Source organism: Phycodurus eques, chromosome 1 (assembly GCF_024500275.1).
Source record: "Phycodurus eques isolate BA_2022a chromosome 1, UOR_Pequ_1.1, whole genome shotgun sequence".
Taxonomy (NCBI): domain Eukaryota; kingdom Metazoa; phylum Chordata; class Actinopteri; order Syngnathiformes; family Syngnathidae; genus Phycodurus; species Phycodurus eques.
The window spans coordinates 43104639-43120543 of NC_084525.1; the positions used below are offsets into that span (position 1 = coordinate 43104639).

The 15905-nt window shown below is 41.7% G+C and overlaps 1 protein-coding gene across 7 annotated transcripts in view; it reads left to right on the plus strand.

The window, feature by feature from the left end:
• The window catches only part of scn8aa (sodium channel, voltage gated, type VIII, alpha subunit a), a 162201-nt gene that overhangs the window by 49281 nt on the left and 97015 nt on the right, over window positions 1-15905 (plus strand). For 4 of the 7 annotated variants that reach the window (XM_061693427.1, XM_061693454.1, XM_061693485.1 and 1 more), the window contains one exon: window positions 5404-5495. The exons of 1 other annotated variant lie outside the window; for it this stretch is intronic. In XM_061693427.1, the coding sequence (XP_061549411.1) occupies window positions 5404-5495 (92 nt within the window). Of the gene's footprint in view, window positions 1-5083; window positions 5176-5403; window positions 5496-15905 lie in introns of all 7 variants that reach the window. 2 more of the 7 variants (XM_061693436.1, XM_061693466.1) reach the window with 1 other exon arrangement.

The window sequence follows — 15905 nt, forward strand, 5'->3', positions numbered from 1 at the left end:
GGGTTTTCTCCGGGCACTCTGGTTTCCTCCCACATCCCAAAAACATGCATTAATTGGAGACTCTAAATTGCGCGTAGGTGTGAATGTGAGTGTGAATGGTTGTTTGTTTGCATGTGCCTTGCGATTGGCTGGCAACCAGTTCAGGGTGTACCCCGCCTCCTGCCCGATGATAGCTGGGATAGGCTCCAGCACGCCCGTGACCCTAGTGAGGAGAAGCGGCTCAGAAAATGGATGGATGGATGGATGTTATATTGCAGCCATTTGTTAAAATCATTTGAGTTCATTTTCCCCCTGATTAATGTTTTAACACAGCGCCCCATATTGACAGAAAAAAATTGTAATTGTAAAAAAATATTCTGATTTATTAAAAAATAAAAAATAAAATATCATAAATATCACACAGCCATAAGTATTCAGACCCTTTGCTTAACTCGGTTGCTGTCCATTTCTTCTGATCATCCTTGAGATGGTTCTACACCTTCATTGGAGTCCAGCTGGGTTTGATTATACTGATTGGACTTGATTACGAAAAGCCACACACCTGTCGATATAAGACCTTAAAGCTCACAGTGCACGCCAGAGTAAATGAGAATCATGAGGTCAAAGGAACTGCCTGAAGAGCTCAGAGACAGAATTGTGGCAAGACACAGATCTGGCCAAGGTTACAAAAAGATTTCTGCTGCACTTAAGGTTCCTAAGAGCACAGTGGCCTCCGTAATCCTGAAATGGAAGACGTTTGGGACGATCAGAACCCTTCCTAGAGCTGGCCGTCTGGCCAAACTGAGCAATTGGGGGAGAAGGGCCTTGGTGAGAGAGGTACAGAAGAACCCAAATATCACTGTGGCTGAGCTCCAGAGATGCAGACGGGAGATGGGCGAAAGTTCTAGAAAGTCAACCATCACTGTCGGGGCTTTATGTCAGAGTGGCCCGACGGAAGTCTCTCCTTAGTGCAAGGCACATGAAAGCCCATGTGGAGTTTGCTAAAAAAACACCTGAAGGACTCCAAGATGGTGAGAAATAAGATTCTCTGGTCTGTTGAGACCAAGATAGAAATTGTTTGCCTTAATTCTAAGTGGCATGTGTGGAGAAATCCAGACACTGCTCATCACCTGTCCAATACAGTCCCAACAGTGAAGCATGTTGATGGCAGCAGCATGCTGTGGGGTGTTTTTCAGCTCCAGGGACAGGACTGGTTGCAATCGAAGAAAAGATGAATGCGGGCAAGTACAGGTATATCCTGGACGAAAACCTTCTCCAGAGTGCTCAGGACCTCAGACTAGGCCGAAGGTTCACGTTTCAACAAGACAATGACCCTAAGCACACAGCTAAAATAACGAAGGAGTGGCTTCAGAACAACTCCATGACTGTTTTTGAATGACCCAGCCAGAGCCCTGACTTAAACACAATTGAGCATCTCTGGAAAGACCTGAAAATGGCTGTCCACCAACGTTCACCATCCAACCTGACAGAACTGGAGAGGATCTGCAAGGAGGAATGGCAGATCCCCAAATCAAGGTGTGAAAAACTTGTTGCATAATTTCCAAAAGGACTCATGGCTGTATTAGCTCAAAAGGGTGCTTCTACTAAATACTGAGCAAAGGGTCTGAATACTTACGATTGTGTGATATTTCAGTTTTTCTTTTTTAATAAATCTGCAAAAATGTCAACAATTCCGTTTTTTCCCTCAACAATATGGGGTGCTGTGTTGACGTACTGCAATATAAAAAAAGAGTGAAACATTTAAAGGGGTCTGAATACCTTCCGTACCCACTATATATTGGTACTTCGAAGTTTGACCACAATCCCTTCCAAAATTACAAATGACAAAATGACTTCGCTTTTGTCTATTTTTAAACAAAGTTTCCCATTGAGAGCAATTGTACATATTTGCAATAATTCATTTGAGAATCCAAATTGTCATCATCATAAAAACTTTGATAAATGTACAGCCAGTGTTTTAATTAATACTTTAAAATTAATATTTGTCATACAAATAGAAGCAGAAGTCAACTAGTTTAACATTAATCAATAAAAAAAAGACATGAAAAGGTGTAATAAACATACAAATTTTAAACATTAACTTTCACACAAGTGTCGATTGAAATCAACCACTGTCATGTAAATCTTAAACACATGAAAAAACTAAGTTTTAATGGCAAATGACAGCCAATAGCAGCTAACCCGTCAGCAGCTGTCTATTCAGTGCTACTTCCCGTCAACAAACATCACAAACAGATTGTCTATATAAATGGAATGTCTCAAATGCACCACACCACCCATAGAAGATCCAAAGCAATTAATTTGTTCGATATTAGCCAACAGCAATGGAACAAAAACAGAAAATTGCAACCCACCCAAATAAAAGCAGTAAGAGAGCTAAACAACCCTTAACAGAAGCATGACTACTGGTCATCATTTCAAAGATCCTGACACTGAAACCTGGACAAAAGTATTTGGACGCTGCTGGAGTCTTCTGCCTAGAATGTGAGCGCGCTTACTTCATGTTAACTTCTGCTTGATAATCTTCTCTTACCATCCAAGTCCATTCAGTAAGTGCTGCGAAAAAGCAAAGCTCACGCAGTTATTGCTTTTATTGTGGCTGAAATGACGTCTAGCAATTCTCGCTGACAGCTGGTGCGATGTGATGATGTAATGTATAATGACGGTTCCAATGGTTTTGGGGTGTTTCAACTTCTAAGTACTGCTGTATGTTCATCTTCTCTGTTTCTTCCACTGTTACCAAGAGATGTCACTGGGGTTTCTCTTTCTCTAACCCTTTCACACAACACACCGTGTTACACCTCTGATCCACCGAGTTTTTTTTTTTTCACCCCTTGTGTCAGCTGAACTCTCCTCTGGCCAGCCTTTCAAATATACAGTAGATCACACACTGTTGGGTGTCCCAAACAATGTTGGAAGTTTCATTGTTTTTAGACGTAACGCACTGGAATAAATAATATCATCATGATTTATCATCATGACAAGATTTGAATCTATGTCGTCTCACTTCACTCACTTCAGTTTTATTTTTTGGGAATGTACAATCAAAAAAGAGGTGATGAACTTACCTGTCAAGCTCAAATGTTGCTAATCACCATTATGCAGAACATCACGTGACCGATACCCGGAAAGCGGGTTAGTGGACTTCCTGTGTATGCTGCGATAACTAGCATAACCACGGGTTGATGACATGATGGTTTGAACCCGAACTTGCTAAAATTGTATTTTCTTCATGGCTGGTGTTTTCTGACAAATGTTAAATACAAGTTTAGCATTTATTTATAGAAATATGATATATACAAACACAAAGGAAGCCTAAAAACATGATTGTCATGGCTCTTGAAGACATCCTGTCTAAAACAAAAGACAGTGTAGAAGTTTAATGTTCCTACAGTTGCTTTGTCCTGGTTTCCTGCCATAGGGCTCTGCTAGTTACCTGAGCCGGAAGAAAGTGCCTCAAACTGTATTCCTCCGATTGTGAAGGTAGTTGCGCATAACCTCTATTTGACGCCTCTTCTGAATCCTCTTAGCTGCTTGAGCTCCCTCTTCTGCTAAAGGCAACTCATATTTTCACACTTATTTTTTTTTTCTTGGGATCTGTCCATTTTCTTCCTTTTATACTTCAAGTCTTATGCACAGTTGTTGGCAAATGAGAGATAAGCATTATTCCCCCCCGCCCCCTGGAAGTGAATATTCTACCCTAGTTTCAGCAAAGCTCCTGAAGCCCAAGGTCAGCGTGATGCTGCCGTGATGTGCCCGCTATAATTGTCCCCGCAAGTGCACAAGCTAGGATTGACACCTCGTCAGTCACGCCTTCTGTCTCTGCTTGGGCTGTATTTTTTTCTCAGATCACTTTCCTCATGTAGAACTGTGAGGTCATACTGACAGTTTTACCAATTATAAAAACTTTGTATTCATTATTATTATTTTTTTAAAGTTGAAATTGCAATCTTTAAGTTGAAATAAAATCAAATATCTTTTTGGTCACCTGATACAACTTATAAATAAGATGAGTATAAGTAAGTATGCCATTTAGATAACAAGAACTGACGAAACAGTAAACGTACTGTATATTGGTTGTAGGTCTGCAATCTCCATCATGAGTTTTTGTGTGCACACAAACAGTTTTACATAGACTAGCCAATCACAGTGCAGCATAGAACAGAGGGTATGACAATAAAAAAAAATTGTGCAATTAACATTTAATAGATTTGTTTCCTCTTATAAACAGTAATTATGGTTAAAATATTTATTGACAGAAGTTGAATGAGGTAATATTTCTCCAGGGTGGAAGCGTCACATCGAAAATGACCTAGCAACAGTTGCCAGGGGGAGGTGGGTGTTGGCGAAATGTCAATAGGAGGGATCTCTGGTGGGATACACTGTGGTCGACTGTGGATTTTGTACATTTGTTGGGACACCCTATACAAGTATACAGTGGTGCCTTGATTTAAGCGTTTCAGTCGTTCCGTGGCCATGTTCGTAATTCAAAACACTCGTATCTCAAGCCATCTTTCCCCATTGAATTAAATGCAAATGCCATTAATCCATTCCATCGCATCAAAAAGCCCCAAAAAAAATTTGATGATGAGACCCTTAAGAAGACCATTGCTAATAAAATGCAATAATATTAGTCGGTTTTCGCAGAGGACGAAGAATATATGCCTGTGAGTATTGTTGAAATGTCTGTCTGCATGTGTTTCTATCATTGAATTGTCTTCAAGTTATTTAAAGGTTTATAGTTGCAGCAAAATCAATGGTAGTTTCGTAAGCCCGATGATGGTGTTTTGCATTGTGTGTTAGCTTTAAGATAGCGGACTTTCATAAGATGACCTTAATGTGCTTTGGTTAAATACATGCGTAATTCTCTCTGTTCTTGAAGATTTGTTCACTATCTGGCAAATGTCTGCTGCTTGTGCTGCCACCGTAGCTAGTGCTCAAATGTTTGCTTGCAACTCAAGACAACAAAAATAAGTGGAAGTGCCATTGTATAGCTATGAACACTATCACATGTACACTTTCCCCATGCTCATGTGTGCACATCAAAATAACCAGCTGTTGTAACTGTGGTTTGATCCTGCAGGTATATAACAGAGTTTGTAAACCTAGGCAATGTCTCAGCTCTGCGCACGTTCAGGGTGTTGAGGGCATTGAAAACTATTTCTGTCATTCCAGGTAAGACAGGATTGGGCAGGGTGGTGGCTGTGGGGGGGTCGAATGGGCGGGGTCGGTGTTAGATGTGTGTGTCCTCCTTTCTTTCTTTACCTTCCACCCTTCTCCTCCTCCGTGGACAGGCTCTGTGAGTGGCGTCGTTCTTCCTCCTGGTGCGCTGGTGTTGTGCTCTTGCCGTGTTTGGTTTTGGTCATCGTGTGTGTTCTGTGTGTGATCCTTCCCCTGTTCCAGATATATAACAGAGTTTGTGGACCTGGGCAATGTATCTGCGCTGAGAACGTTCAGAGTTCTCCGAGCATTGAAAACTATCTCTGTAATTCCAGGTGAGACTCCGTTTAAACACTAAGGCTGATCCTCCCACCATTTCTTTTCTACTCACTATGGTTACGATTATGATTTTCAAGCAGCAGCAAAACGATTGGAGACAGCCATTTTTTTATCCTCCAAAATTATCAAAAATGGTACGAATACATTTTTGATAGGCTTTGCAGTCTCCTCTAGGGTCCTTCAATGTGTCTGCACTTTTCTTCTGCCCCAGTAGCACTCTCATTATGAGGCTGCTTTCCACAGCAGCTGTGGCTTTCCCCCTACAACCCCTGCCCAACCCACCACACCCAATAAGCAGATGCCTTTTCTCCAGCTAACAAAATTGTTGGTGAGTGCTCATCCTGTTCCAAAGAATCAGTTAAAAATATACTGTATGACAGTGTCTCTCAGATTGACAAAAAAAAAAAGTGCCAGTGAAATAAAACGCTCACTAACCTAATGTTGTTGCATATGAAAAGTAAAGATCATCATCGCCCCTCATATGCCCACCACGTTATTAATTTATGAAGACTGCCAAGCCTAGTTTGTCAACATATCTCTTATGCTGCATGATGCTTCTCAGTCACGTGCTTTTCTAATCTTAACCTACCGAGAGCTTGGCTGGCAAATGGCATTGACAGCTTGATTTGTCCTCCTTTTTTTTTTGGTTTTTAGTTTGATTACTGATTTCCCCCCCCCCCTCCTCTTTACAACCCAGAGAGAAAAATAATCAAGTGCGCTCAATTGTAGAGGGTTGAGGATGCATATGCGATGGGTGAACGACCTATTGACATTCGTGAGTGACACTGAGCCAAATATCTTACGTGTCCGTCAATGGAAGATGTTGACTAGATATCATGTTTCCTCTGGACAGCCTTACAGGGAAATTAACAACATTTGTACAAGAGTTTTGTTCATATACTATAGGCAACAGAGATATTACTGTCTGTAGAGTAACTATAAGTAGTCCTAAATCTACAGCGTGATTATTTTTTTTTTTATTACCGTGAAGTAATACAGTGGGAGAAATAATTTGAGCCCTGCTGAATGTACAAGTATGCTCACTTACAGATAAATAAACAGTGATATGGTTTGGTTTATGGCCTATGGTTGTTTATTAATAGTGGTAATAGAAAGAATATGTGTAAAAAAACCACACACAATATTAAAGTTATGAAATGTGCATTTTGTTGAGTGAAATAAGAATTTGATCCCCCAACATAAGTTAGTACTCAGTGGAGAAACCCTTGTTGGCAAGCACAGCAATAAGATTCTAGTAGTTGGTCACCAGGTTTGCACATGGTTCAGGACTGATTTTAACTCTAAATCCTAAATTTAATAATAATCACTAAGTTTCTTGGTTTCTGCTTGTAAATGCCAAGCTTCAGCTTCGCCACTGCTTTTCCATTGGGTTGTGGGCTGGAGGCTGACTGGGCCATTCCATGACCTTAATATGCTTATTCTTGAGCCACTTGTTTGTTGCCTTGGCAATATTGTTTGGCTAATCATCTTGTTGAAAGACTCATCCACGATCCATCTTCAATCACTGGGGAGACGCCTGTATATGGATTTACTTAAGTGTGGATGCTGTTGAACAGCGGCAAACACACAAAGCTTGGCATTTTACCGGAATTATGTCCGTCCATCCATCCATTTTCTGAGACGCTTCTCCTCACTAGGGTCGCGGGCATGCTGGAGCTTATCCCAGCTATCATCGGGCAGGAGGCGGGGTACACCCTGAACTGGTTGCCAGCCAATTGCAGGGCACATACAAACAAACAACCATTCGCACTCACATTCACACCTACGGGCAATTTAGAGTTGTCAATTAACCTACCATGCATGTTTTTGGGATGTGGGAGGAAACCGGAGTGCCAGGAGAAACTCCACACAGGCGGGGCCGGGGATTGAAACCCGGACCTCAGATCTGTGAGGCAGACGCTCTAACCAGTCGTACACCGCGCCGCCGGAATTATGTCCAGTGGCAAAGAAATCCAAGTCGACTGGAATTCAGGGGGATGTTGCATCCTTCATCTGCCTTTACAGCCATTGGGTCTAGAACTCACTTGTTCCGACTGCTTTGCGCTTGAGGCCTTTGATTTTACTTTTGTAGCCATAGCAGGCACCATTATACTGTAGGTACAACCTCTCCGGGTCAGAGGGACCTCTTTGATAGTAAATTAATGTAATCAAGAAACAACCGTAAAAACTTGATTTCTTTGTAAGTGAGCTCTTATAAATTCAGCAGTGGATCATTAATCAAATGATTATTTCCCCAATTCCATATCCATCCATCCATTTTCCTCACTAGGGTCACAGGCTTCTGTAGCCTATCCCAGCTATCTTTGGGCGGCAGCCAATCGCAGGGCACATAGAGACAAACATTGCCATTCACACTCACATTCCCACCTACGGGCAATTTAGAGTCTTCAATCAACCTACCACACATGTTTTTGGGATGTGGGAGGAAACCGGAGTGCCCGGAGAAACCCCACCCAGGCACGGGGATAACATGAAAACTCCACACATGCGGGGCTTGGATTTGAACCCCGGTCTCCAGAACTGTGAGGCAGATGTGCTAACCAGTCATCCACCATGCCGGCCCTATTGCATATGTATCCTTATAATTGATGAATCCAGTGAGTCAGGAGCAAATCTAGGTTGTGAACTTTAGTAAGTAAATCATACAGAAAACCTTGTAGTTAGCACTCTATTTAAAACAACAATGAGAACATAGGAAAAATGTTTTACACCTTTTACCATCTCCCAGCCTCAAAGCAATTAGATGCATACATTGTTTCTTTTTAAATCAACTTGACAATCCATTTGCTGTTCCGGTCTATTGTGGAACCTGGGTGTATAAGCGTATTATAATAACTGGGCAGTATAGACTAAAACATTGTGGTCCAAATCAAAGAGCATTACTCTGTGTCTGCTTCTCATGGTTAGAAAATGTCATGTTAAAATATCATTAAACTGCGTTTAACAAGCATCGCTAAAATGGTTCTCAATACACCCATAATTTAATGTAGCCCAGCTCAACCCAAATGTTTCACTCTCTGCTCATAAGTACACAATCACATTTTTGTCACGTTCCTCAATTCAGTTGCTGTTGTTTTACGTGACTGTCTAAGGTAAATAGTTTAGCGTTTCGCACTCTTGCTTCAAGTGGGAGGTTTCATGCAACCAAATCACTCCCAAAAAGAAAAAGAACATTTCCAGTCCTACATGTAAGATTATACTTTTTTTGTCTAATGTAAATAAAAGCTTTTTTCAAATCCACGATAATCCAAACCCTAACTCAAGACTATGAGAATCAAGTCAATATAATATATAAGAGGTGAAGTAAGCGCTAACACAAGAAAAGGGGGTCATCCTTCTTCCATATTTGACTTCCTTCCTGCTGGGCTGTGTGAACGCTGCCTACAGAGGAGGCCAAGGTAATGTGACTTTGTCGTCAGTGTGGATGAGACAGACTGCAGGGTGACAGGCACTACGTTGACATCATGACACCTCACACCAGGCAATTAAACAAAGTAGCCAAACAACATTGGGCTGGTATTGAATCACTACCTTTTCAGCCTTGGAGTTTAAATGACCTGCATGCGGTTTCCGCCCCTCCACCCACCCCAACCCTGCCTCTGTTTCCCTCTCATGGCCCCTTGTTGTGCTGCTGTGCTTTCCTCTCACTTTTCTGCAGCCTTCCCCCTCTCTTTCCCACCATGCACAATTGGCAGTGAAATGCAAACTCCACACAATTCTTCCGCTCAAATCATTTTGAAAAGAGTGGGAAGGCTCTTTGATATTTCTTGTTTGTTTTTGTTTCTACAGTTGTATGGAACCTGTCATTTTGGTTAAAGATATATACTGTAGATACATCCATAGATAGATACTGTACTTTTTAATCATATTTACTGTCTGTATTTAAGCTGTATGTTTGGGTGCTCTCCTGCACATGATGTCATTAAGTATACACGGAGTTGGCATCGCTACATATTTTTTGCGATTGTTCCCTTGTCTAAAGAAGACTGACTTTCTTAACATTCATATTTAAGTTGATATGAAGACGTATAATATTTTCAGAATAGAACACAATCTGTTTTCAATTGCCCTACTTGGATAAATGAAGGGTTAATAAAAAAGGGCATCATGCCCATTAAAGACGAGGAGGTGGACAAAATATCGACATATCGCATTGTTTTGCGCTACCGGACTGATACGGAAGCATCAAATGTCGACATTATGGCTGTCCTACTGTATGTCCCAGTACTTTATGGTGATTTTGACTGTATGATGCCTCCATCTTTACACATATAAGGTGATACATCATAGATGCTTTTCTTCTATTATATTACGATACTGGTATTGTTGGCACAGTACTGCGACAATATTGTGTTGTGAGTTATGCTGCGTTTTCCACCCATTGAAAAACTCCACAAACGCTTAACTGTAATAATCATGGCACACAGACCCTTTCCCAAAAATCTGAATATCATGCAAAAATTATCATAGTTATCATAGTGTGTTGCACTAGAAATATTTATTGCGATAGTAATATTTTGTCCCCCCCCTTTCTAATTCCTCCCAATATTACAGACCCTTTCCAAAAAAATGTAATATCATGGAAACGTTTATTTCCTTAATTCCATTCAAAAAGTTAAACTTTCATAGATTATTGATTCAGGGCCCACAATTTAAACAATTTCAAGTACAACCCCAATTCCAATGAAGTTGGGACGTTGTGTTAAACATAAATAAAAACAGAGTACAATGATTTGCAAATCATGTTCAAGCTCTATTTAATTGAACACACTACAAAGACAAGATATTTAATGTTCAAACTGATAAACTTGATTGTTTTTAGCAAATAATCATTAACTTAGAATTTTATGGCTGCAACACGTTCCAGAAAAGCTGGGACAGCTGGCAAAAAAAGAGTTGACGAATTCTCATCAAACACCTGATTGGAACATCCCACACAGGTGAACAGGCTAATTGAGAACAGGTGGGTGCCATGATTGGGTATAAAAGAAGCTTCCCTGAATTGCTCAGTCATTCACAAGCAAAGATGGGGTGAGGTTCACCTCTTTGTGAACAAGTGCGTGAGAAAATAGTCAAACAGTTTAAGGACAATGTTCCTTAACGTACAATTGCAAGGATTTTAGGTATTTCATCATCTACGGTCCATCATATCATCAAAAGGTTCAGAGAATCTGGAGAAATCACTGCATGTTAGTGCCAATAGCATGGGTAACACATCTGTGAAGGCACCATTAATGCTGAAAAGTACATACAGGTTTGGAGAAACCTATGCTGCCATCCAAGCAACGTCTTTTTCATGGACGCCCCTGCTTATTTCAGCAAGACAATGCCAAACCACATTCTCCACGTGTTACAACAGCATGGCTTCGTAGTAAAAGAGTGCGGGTACTAGACTGGCCTGCCTGCAGTTCAGACCTGTCTCCCATTGAAAATGTGTGGCGCATTATGAATACGACAATGGAGACCTCAGACTGTTGAACAGCTGATGCTGTACATCAAGCAAGAATGGGAAAGAATTCCACCTAAAAAGCTTCAAAAATTATGGTCCTCAGTTCCCAAACGTTTATTGAATGTTGTTAAAAGAAAAGGTGATATAACACAGTGGTAAATATGACCCTGTCCCAGCTTTTTTGAAACGTGTTGCAGCCATAAAATTCTATGTTAATGATTATTTGCTAAAAACGATAAAGTTTATCAGTTTGAAAATTAAATATCTTGTCCTTGTAGTGTATTCGTTTAAATATAGGTCGAACATGATTTGCAAATCATTGCATTCTGTTTTTTATTTGTGTTTAAAACAACATCCCAACTTCATTGGAATTGGGGGTTGTACAGGTAACGAGTGGAGGTTCAAAGGAGCCTCTTAAAGAAGAGGTTACAGGTCTGTGAGAGCCAGAAACCTTGCTTATTTTACCAAGGAATTTGCCAATTCATTAAAAATCAGACAATGTGATTTTCTGATTTTTTTTCCCCGCGCCTCTATTGCCGAGGCGGCCGACGGTATCTGTGGCCATAAGGTAGTCTGTGCCTGTCGTGGCGGCAAACCCCGAACCAGTTGGTGGACACCAATGATGAGGGATGCCGTCAAGCTGAAGAAAGGAGTCCTATCAGCCCATTTTGGCCTGTGGGACTCCTGAGGCAGCTGATGGGTACTGGCTGGCCAAGCGGAATCCAGCTTTGGTGGTCGCTGAGGCAAAAACTCAGGCATGGGAGGAGTTCGGTGAGGCCATGGTGAACGACTTTCGGACGGCTTCGAGGAAATTCTGGTCCACCATCCGGCGTCTCAGGAGGTGGAAGCAGTTCACCATCAACACTGTGTATAGTGGGGATGGGGCGGCGCTGACCTCGAATCGGGAAGTTGTGAGTCGGCGGGAAGAATACTTCGAAGACCTCCTCAATTCTACCGACACGCCTTCCCATGAGGAAGCAGAGTCTGGGGTCTCTGAGGCGGGCTCTCCTATCTCTGGGGTTGAGGTCTCAGGTGGTTAAAAAGCTCCTCGGTGGCAAGGCCACGGGGGTGGATGAGATTCGACCGGAGTTTCTAAAGGCTCTGGATGTTGTAGGGCTGTCCTGGTTGACACACCTCTGCAACATCGCGGTGACATCGGGGACAGTGCCTCTGGATTGGCAGACTGGGGTGGTGGTCCCCCTTTTTCACTTGCAATTGTACGTTGAGGAACATTGTCCTTAAACTGCTCGACTATTCTCTCACGCACTTGTTCACAAAGAGGTGAACCTCGCCCCATCTTTGCATGACTGAGCAATTTAGGGAAGCTCCTTTTAAAGCCAATCATGGCACTCACCTGTTCCCAATTAGCCTGTTCACCTGTGGGACGTTCCAAACAGGTGTTTGATGAGCATTCCTCAACTTTCTCAGTCTTTTTTGCCACCTGTCCCAGCTTTTTTGGAACGTGTTGCAGCCATAAAATTCTAAGTTAATGATTATTTGCTAAAAACAATATAGTTTCTCAGTTTGAACATTAATTGGGGTTGTATTTATTTGTTTATTTTTACATAATTTGGGCTTCCAGTTCATAAAACCCACGAAATCAGGAATTCAAAAAAATGTGAATAATGTGAAGAAATCAGCCCAAATTTTGCAGGCCATAAATGTTTTAAACTGAGTGTCACACACTAACCATCTACTAAACTCAAAGTACCTGCACATGTTTCGCCAGGTGTCATGAAAATGCTTCAGTTTGGTTCAATTGTCTCAGTTGGGTTCAATATGGGGAAGACAGCAGACATGACAACTGGCCAGAAGACCATCATTAATCCCCTCTGTAGCGTATATTAGTTGAATAAAAATGTAATTAATGTAGGAGAAAAGAATAAGATGGAAGCAACACCTGCGTTACTTCTGGTAGCGTAATTAAAACATTACGGCATTATAAATCAAGCTATTTTATCTCGTAAAGGGGAACCACGTGACTTTTTAGATGTATAAACCTTCAGGACAAATTGACGACAAACCTTTTATACTCAGTCTCGTAATTTGAAGGTTGCTACATGAATTAGATAAGCGTTCAAGACGGGCAGAGGTTTTTTTCCTCGAACCCAAACACACACAACAATGCAGCTAGTGAATTTTATGGAAAATTTAATGAGCTCTAACATGGGGAATCTACAGGGAAAAAATACAGACAAAAAAACAAAGCAAACAAAAGAGACGAACATTGGGAAACGAAATTGACTTATGATGTGAGAGGTTGGTAGTGAGCATGGGATGACAATGCTTATCGCTGGGATTGCTGTTCTTGTTAGTTTAAAACCCAAATATGCACTAATCTGTACTTTTAGTAGACTGCAAGTTTGACTTACGTGTGTTGACCAATTCAGACAGGTGGGTCGACCTTCCGGGGGTTGGAAAGAGCGCTCACGAGGGATGGTTTGAAGAAAAAGGAAGGAAAGAGAAAAAGACGCACTTCAAGTGCAGTTTGGCCGGCGCGCTTGCAGTGGCAATGCTTGCTATGCGGTCAGTGGAAAACTCGCACCGCAATTACTTCCCAAAAGCCTCGTCTGTAAACTGCCCCACACCCAAAAGGGTAGCTTCGTGGAGTTGGCAGGTGCTTTCTGCGGTCCACGCATGGCAGCGCAGCAGAGAAGTTCGGTGTCTCTCAGACTCCGCCACCTCGTGGGGAGAGGTGGGGCTCCCAGGCTGGGCCAGACCTTCGGCAGGTGGAACAACAAGAGAGTGAGAGAGTGAACAAGCGAGCGAGAGAGACAAAGGAGCTTCGGCCTTTTATCCGCTTCAGAGAGCGAGGCCGGCCCCTTTTGACCAAACGGAAGGCAGACCGTGCCTCTAGAATTGCATTTCATCTTAGGATAATTTGTGGTTTAAAACAAGTGGGATAAAATATTAATTATTGGATTCAAGATAACGAGACCATTTTCCAACTTGGCACTGTCACGCGCTCAACCTGTTTAATCCCTGTAGCAAATGTTTCAAGTGTATGTGATTGTTGGGAACACTCATATTTGCAATGTGGCATTCGTGTTGTGGGGTGAAACATTTCATCCGGTATAGTCGACAACAGATTTGACATCAGATATTCAAGTTTGCAGAAATACAGTCACTTGTGGCGTTCATGTAAAGTTCTTAAAATATTAGATCACATTCAAGTCCAGTGAAGACTGTGATTAGTTAATCCAGGTTTGCAGTGGAATTCCGCCACCTGTGGATGTCGCTAGTGTCCCGTCCATTGTCCCAGCCCAGATGTGCAGGTGTCACGGGACACAGCAGGAAGCATAAGTCTTTGTTGTTGAGGCTCTCCAGGCTGGCTGGTGGTGGAAGTTAATTAATCTATCATTATGGTGCGAAACCAGTCTTTTCGTCTCAGCTTTGATGCTCCTTGGCTTGTACTTCACTTAGCGTCCGCGTTCAAAACCAGATGTCTGTGTCTCAGCTTTGATGCTCCTTGGCTTGTAATTTACTTAGCGTCCGTGTTCGAAACCAATATCTGTGACTCCGCTTTGATGCTTAGGCCAAACTTTCTTTTGATGTCTTTTGTGTATACAGACTGACTCCAGGCAGGAATGCATAACAGCACGAGACTGGGGGTGCTGGGTGTCATCGTTAATGGCGTGTCCGTTACACCTCCATAGAATGGGTAAGCCACAAAAGCTCATAGCTAAGGAGGCTGGCTGTTCACAAGGTGCTGTGTTCAAGCATATTAATGGAAAGTCTAGTGGAAGGACAAAATGTGGCAGGAGAAGATGCACCAGCAAAAGAGATGACCATGGGCTTCAACAGATTATCAAACAGAGAAGATTCAAGAATCTATCAGAGATCCAGAAAGAGTGGAATGAGGCGCGAGTCACAGCTTCAAAAAACACCACATTCAGACGCATCCGTGAGATGGGCTACAACTGTCGAATTTCACGGAAGAAGGACTGGACTGTTGGCCAGTGGTCCAAGGTCATCTTTTCCTATGAAAGTAAAGTGTCCTTTCATTCGGGAATCAAGGTCCAAGGCTTGAGGTCCAGTGTGAAATATCCACAGGCAGTCATTATTTGGGGTGCAATGTCCAGTGCATGTGTTGCTAAACTCTGCTTTCTTAAATCTGAGGTCACCGCAGTTTACCAGAATCTTTTAGAGGACCTCATGATTCCTTCTGCTGAGGATCTTGATGGAGATGGATATTTCATCTTCCAGCAGTACCTGGCCCCTGCCCATACCACCAGAAGCACCAAAACCTGGTTTGATGCCCATGCAATGTACTTGACTGGCCAGCCAACTTGCCGGATCTAAACCCCATTGAGAATCTATGGGGTATTATCAAGAGGAAAATGAGGGGCACCAGACCCAAAAACAAAGAAGAACTGACAGGAAGCATCAAGGAAATCTGGGCTTCCATAACTGCCAGGCAATGCCGCAGGCTGATTGTCTTAATGCCATGGTGCATCGAGGCAGTGATTAAAGCAAAGGGATTCCCAACCAAGTATTGAAGATTAACATATCGTTTTGAAAGTACCATATTTTGGTTGATTTAATGTGACTTGTGTTGGAAGCCCAAATTATGTAAAAATAAACAAATAAATACTTAAAATGGTTTAAATTGTGCTCCCTGAATCTATAATCTATGAAAGTTTAGCTTCTTGAATGGACTTATGGAAATAAATAAAGTTTTCCATGATATTAAATTTTTTTGGAAAGGGTCTGTAATATTTGGAGGAAATTGAAAGGGGGTGGGACAAAATATTACTATCGCAATCAATATTTCAAGTGCAACATTTTATTATAACTTGGAAGAAATACAAAAATACATGTTTTCTTGCTCCTGAAATATTACTGGAGTATTTCTGTATTTTTATGTTCAGTAATATTTTGTATGATTGATGTGTTTTCATTACTTAGTTACATACACTCCTGTAATAACACAAAT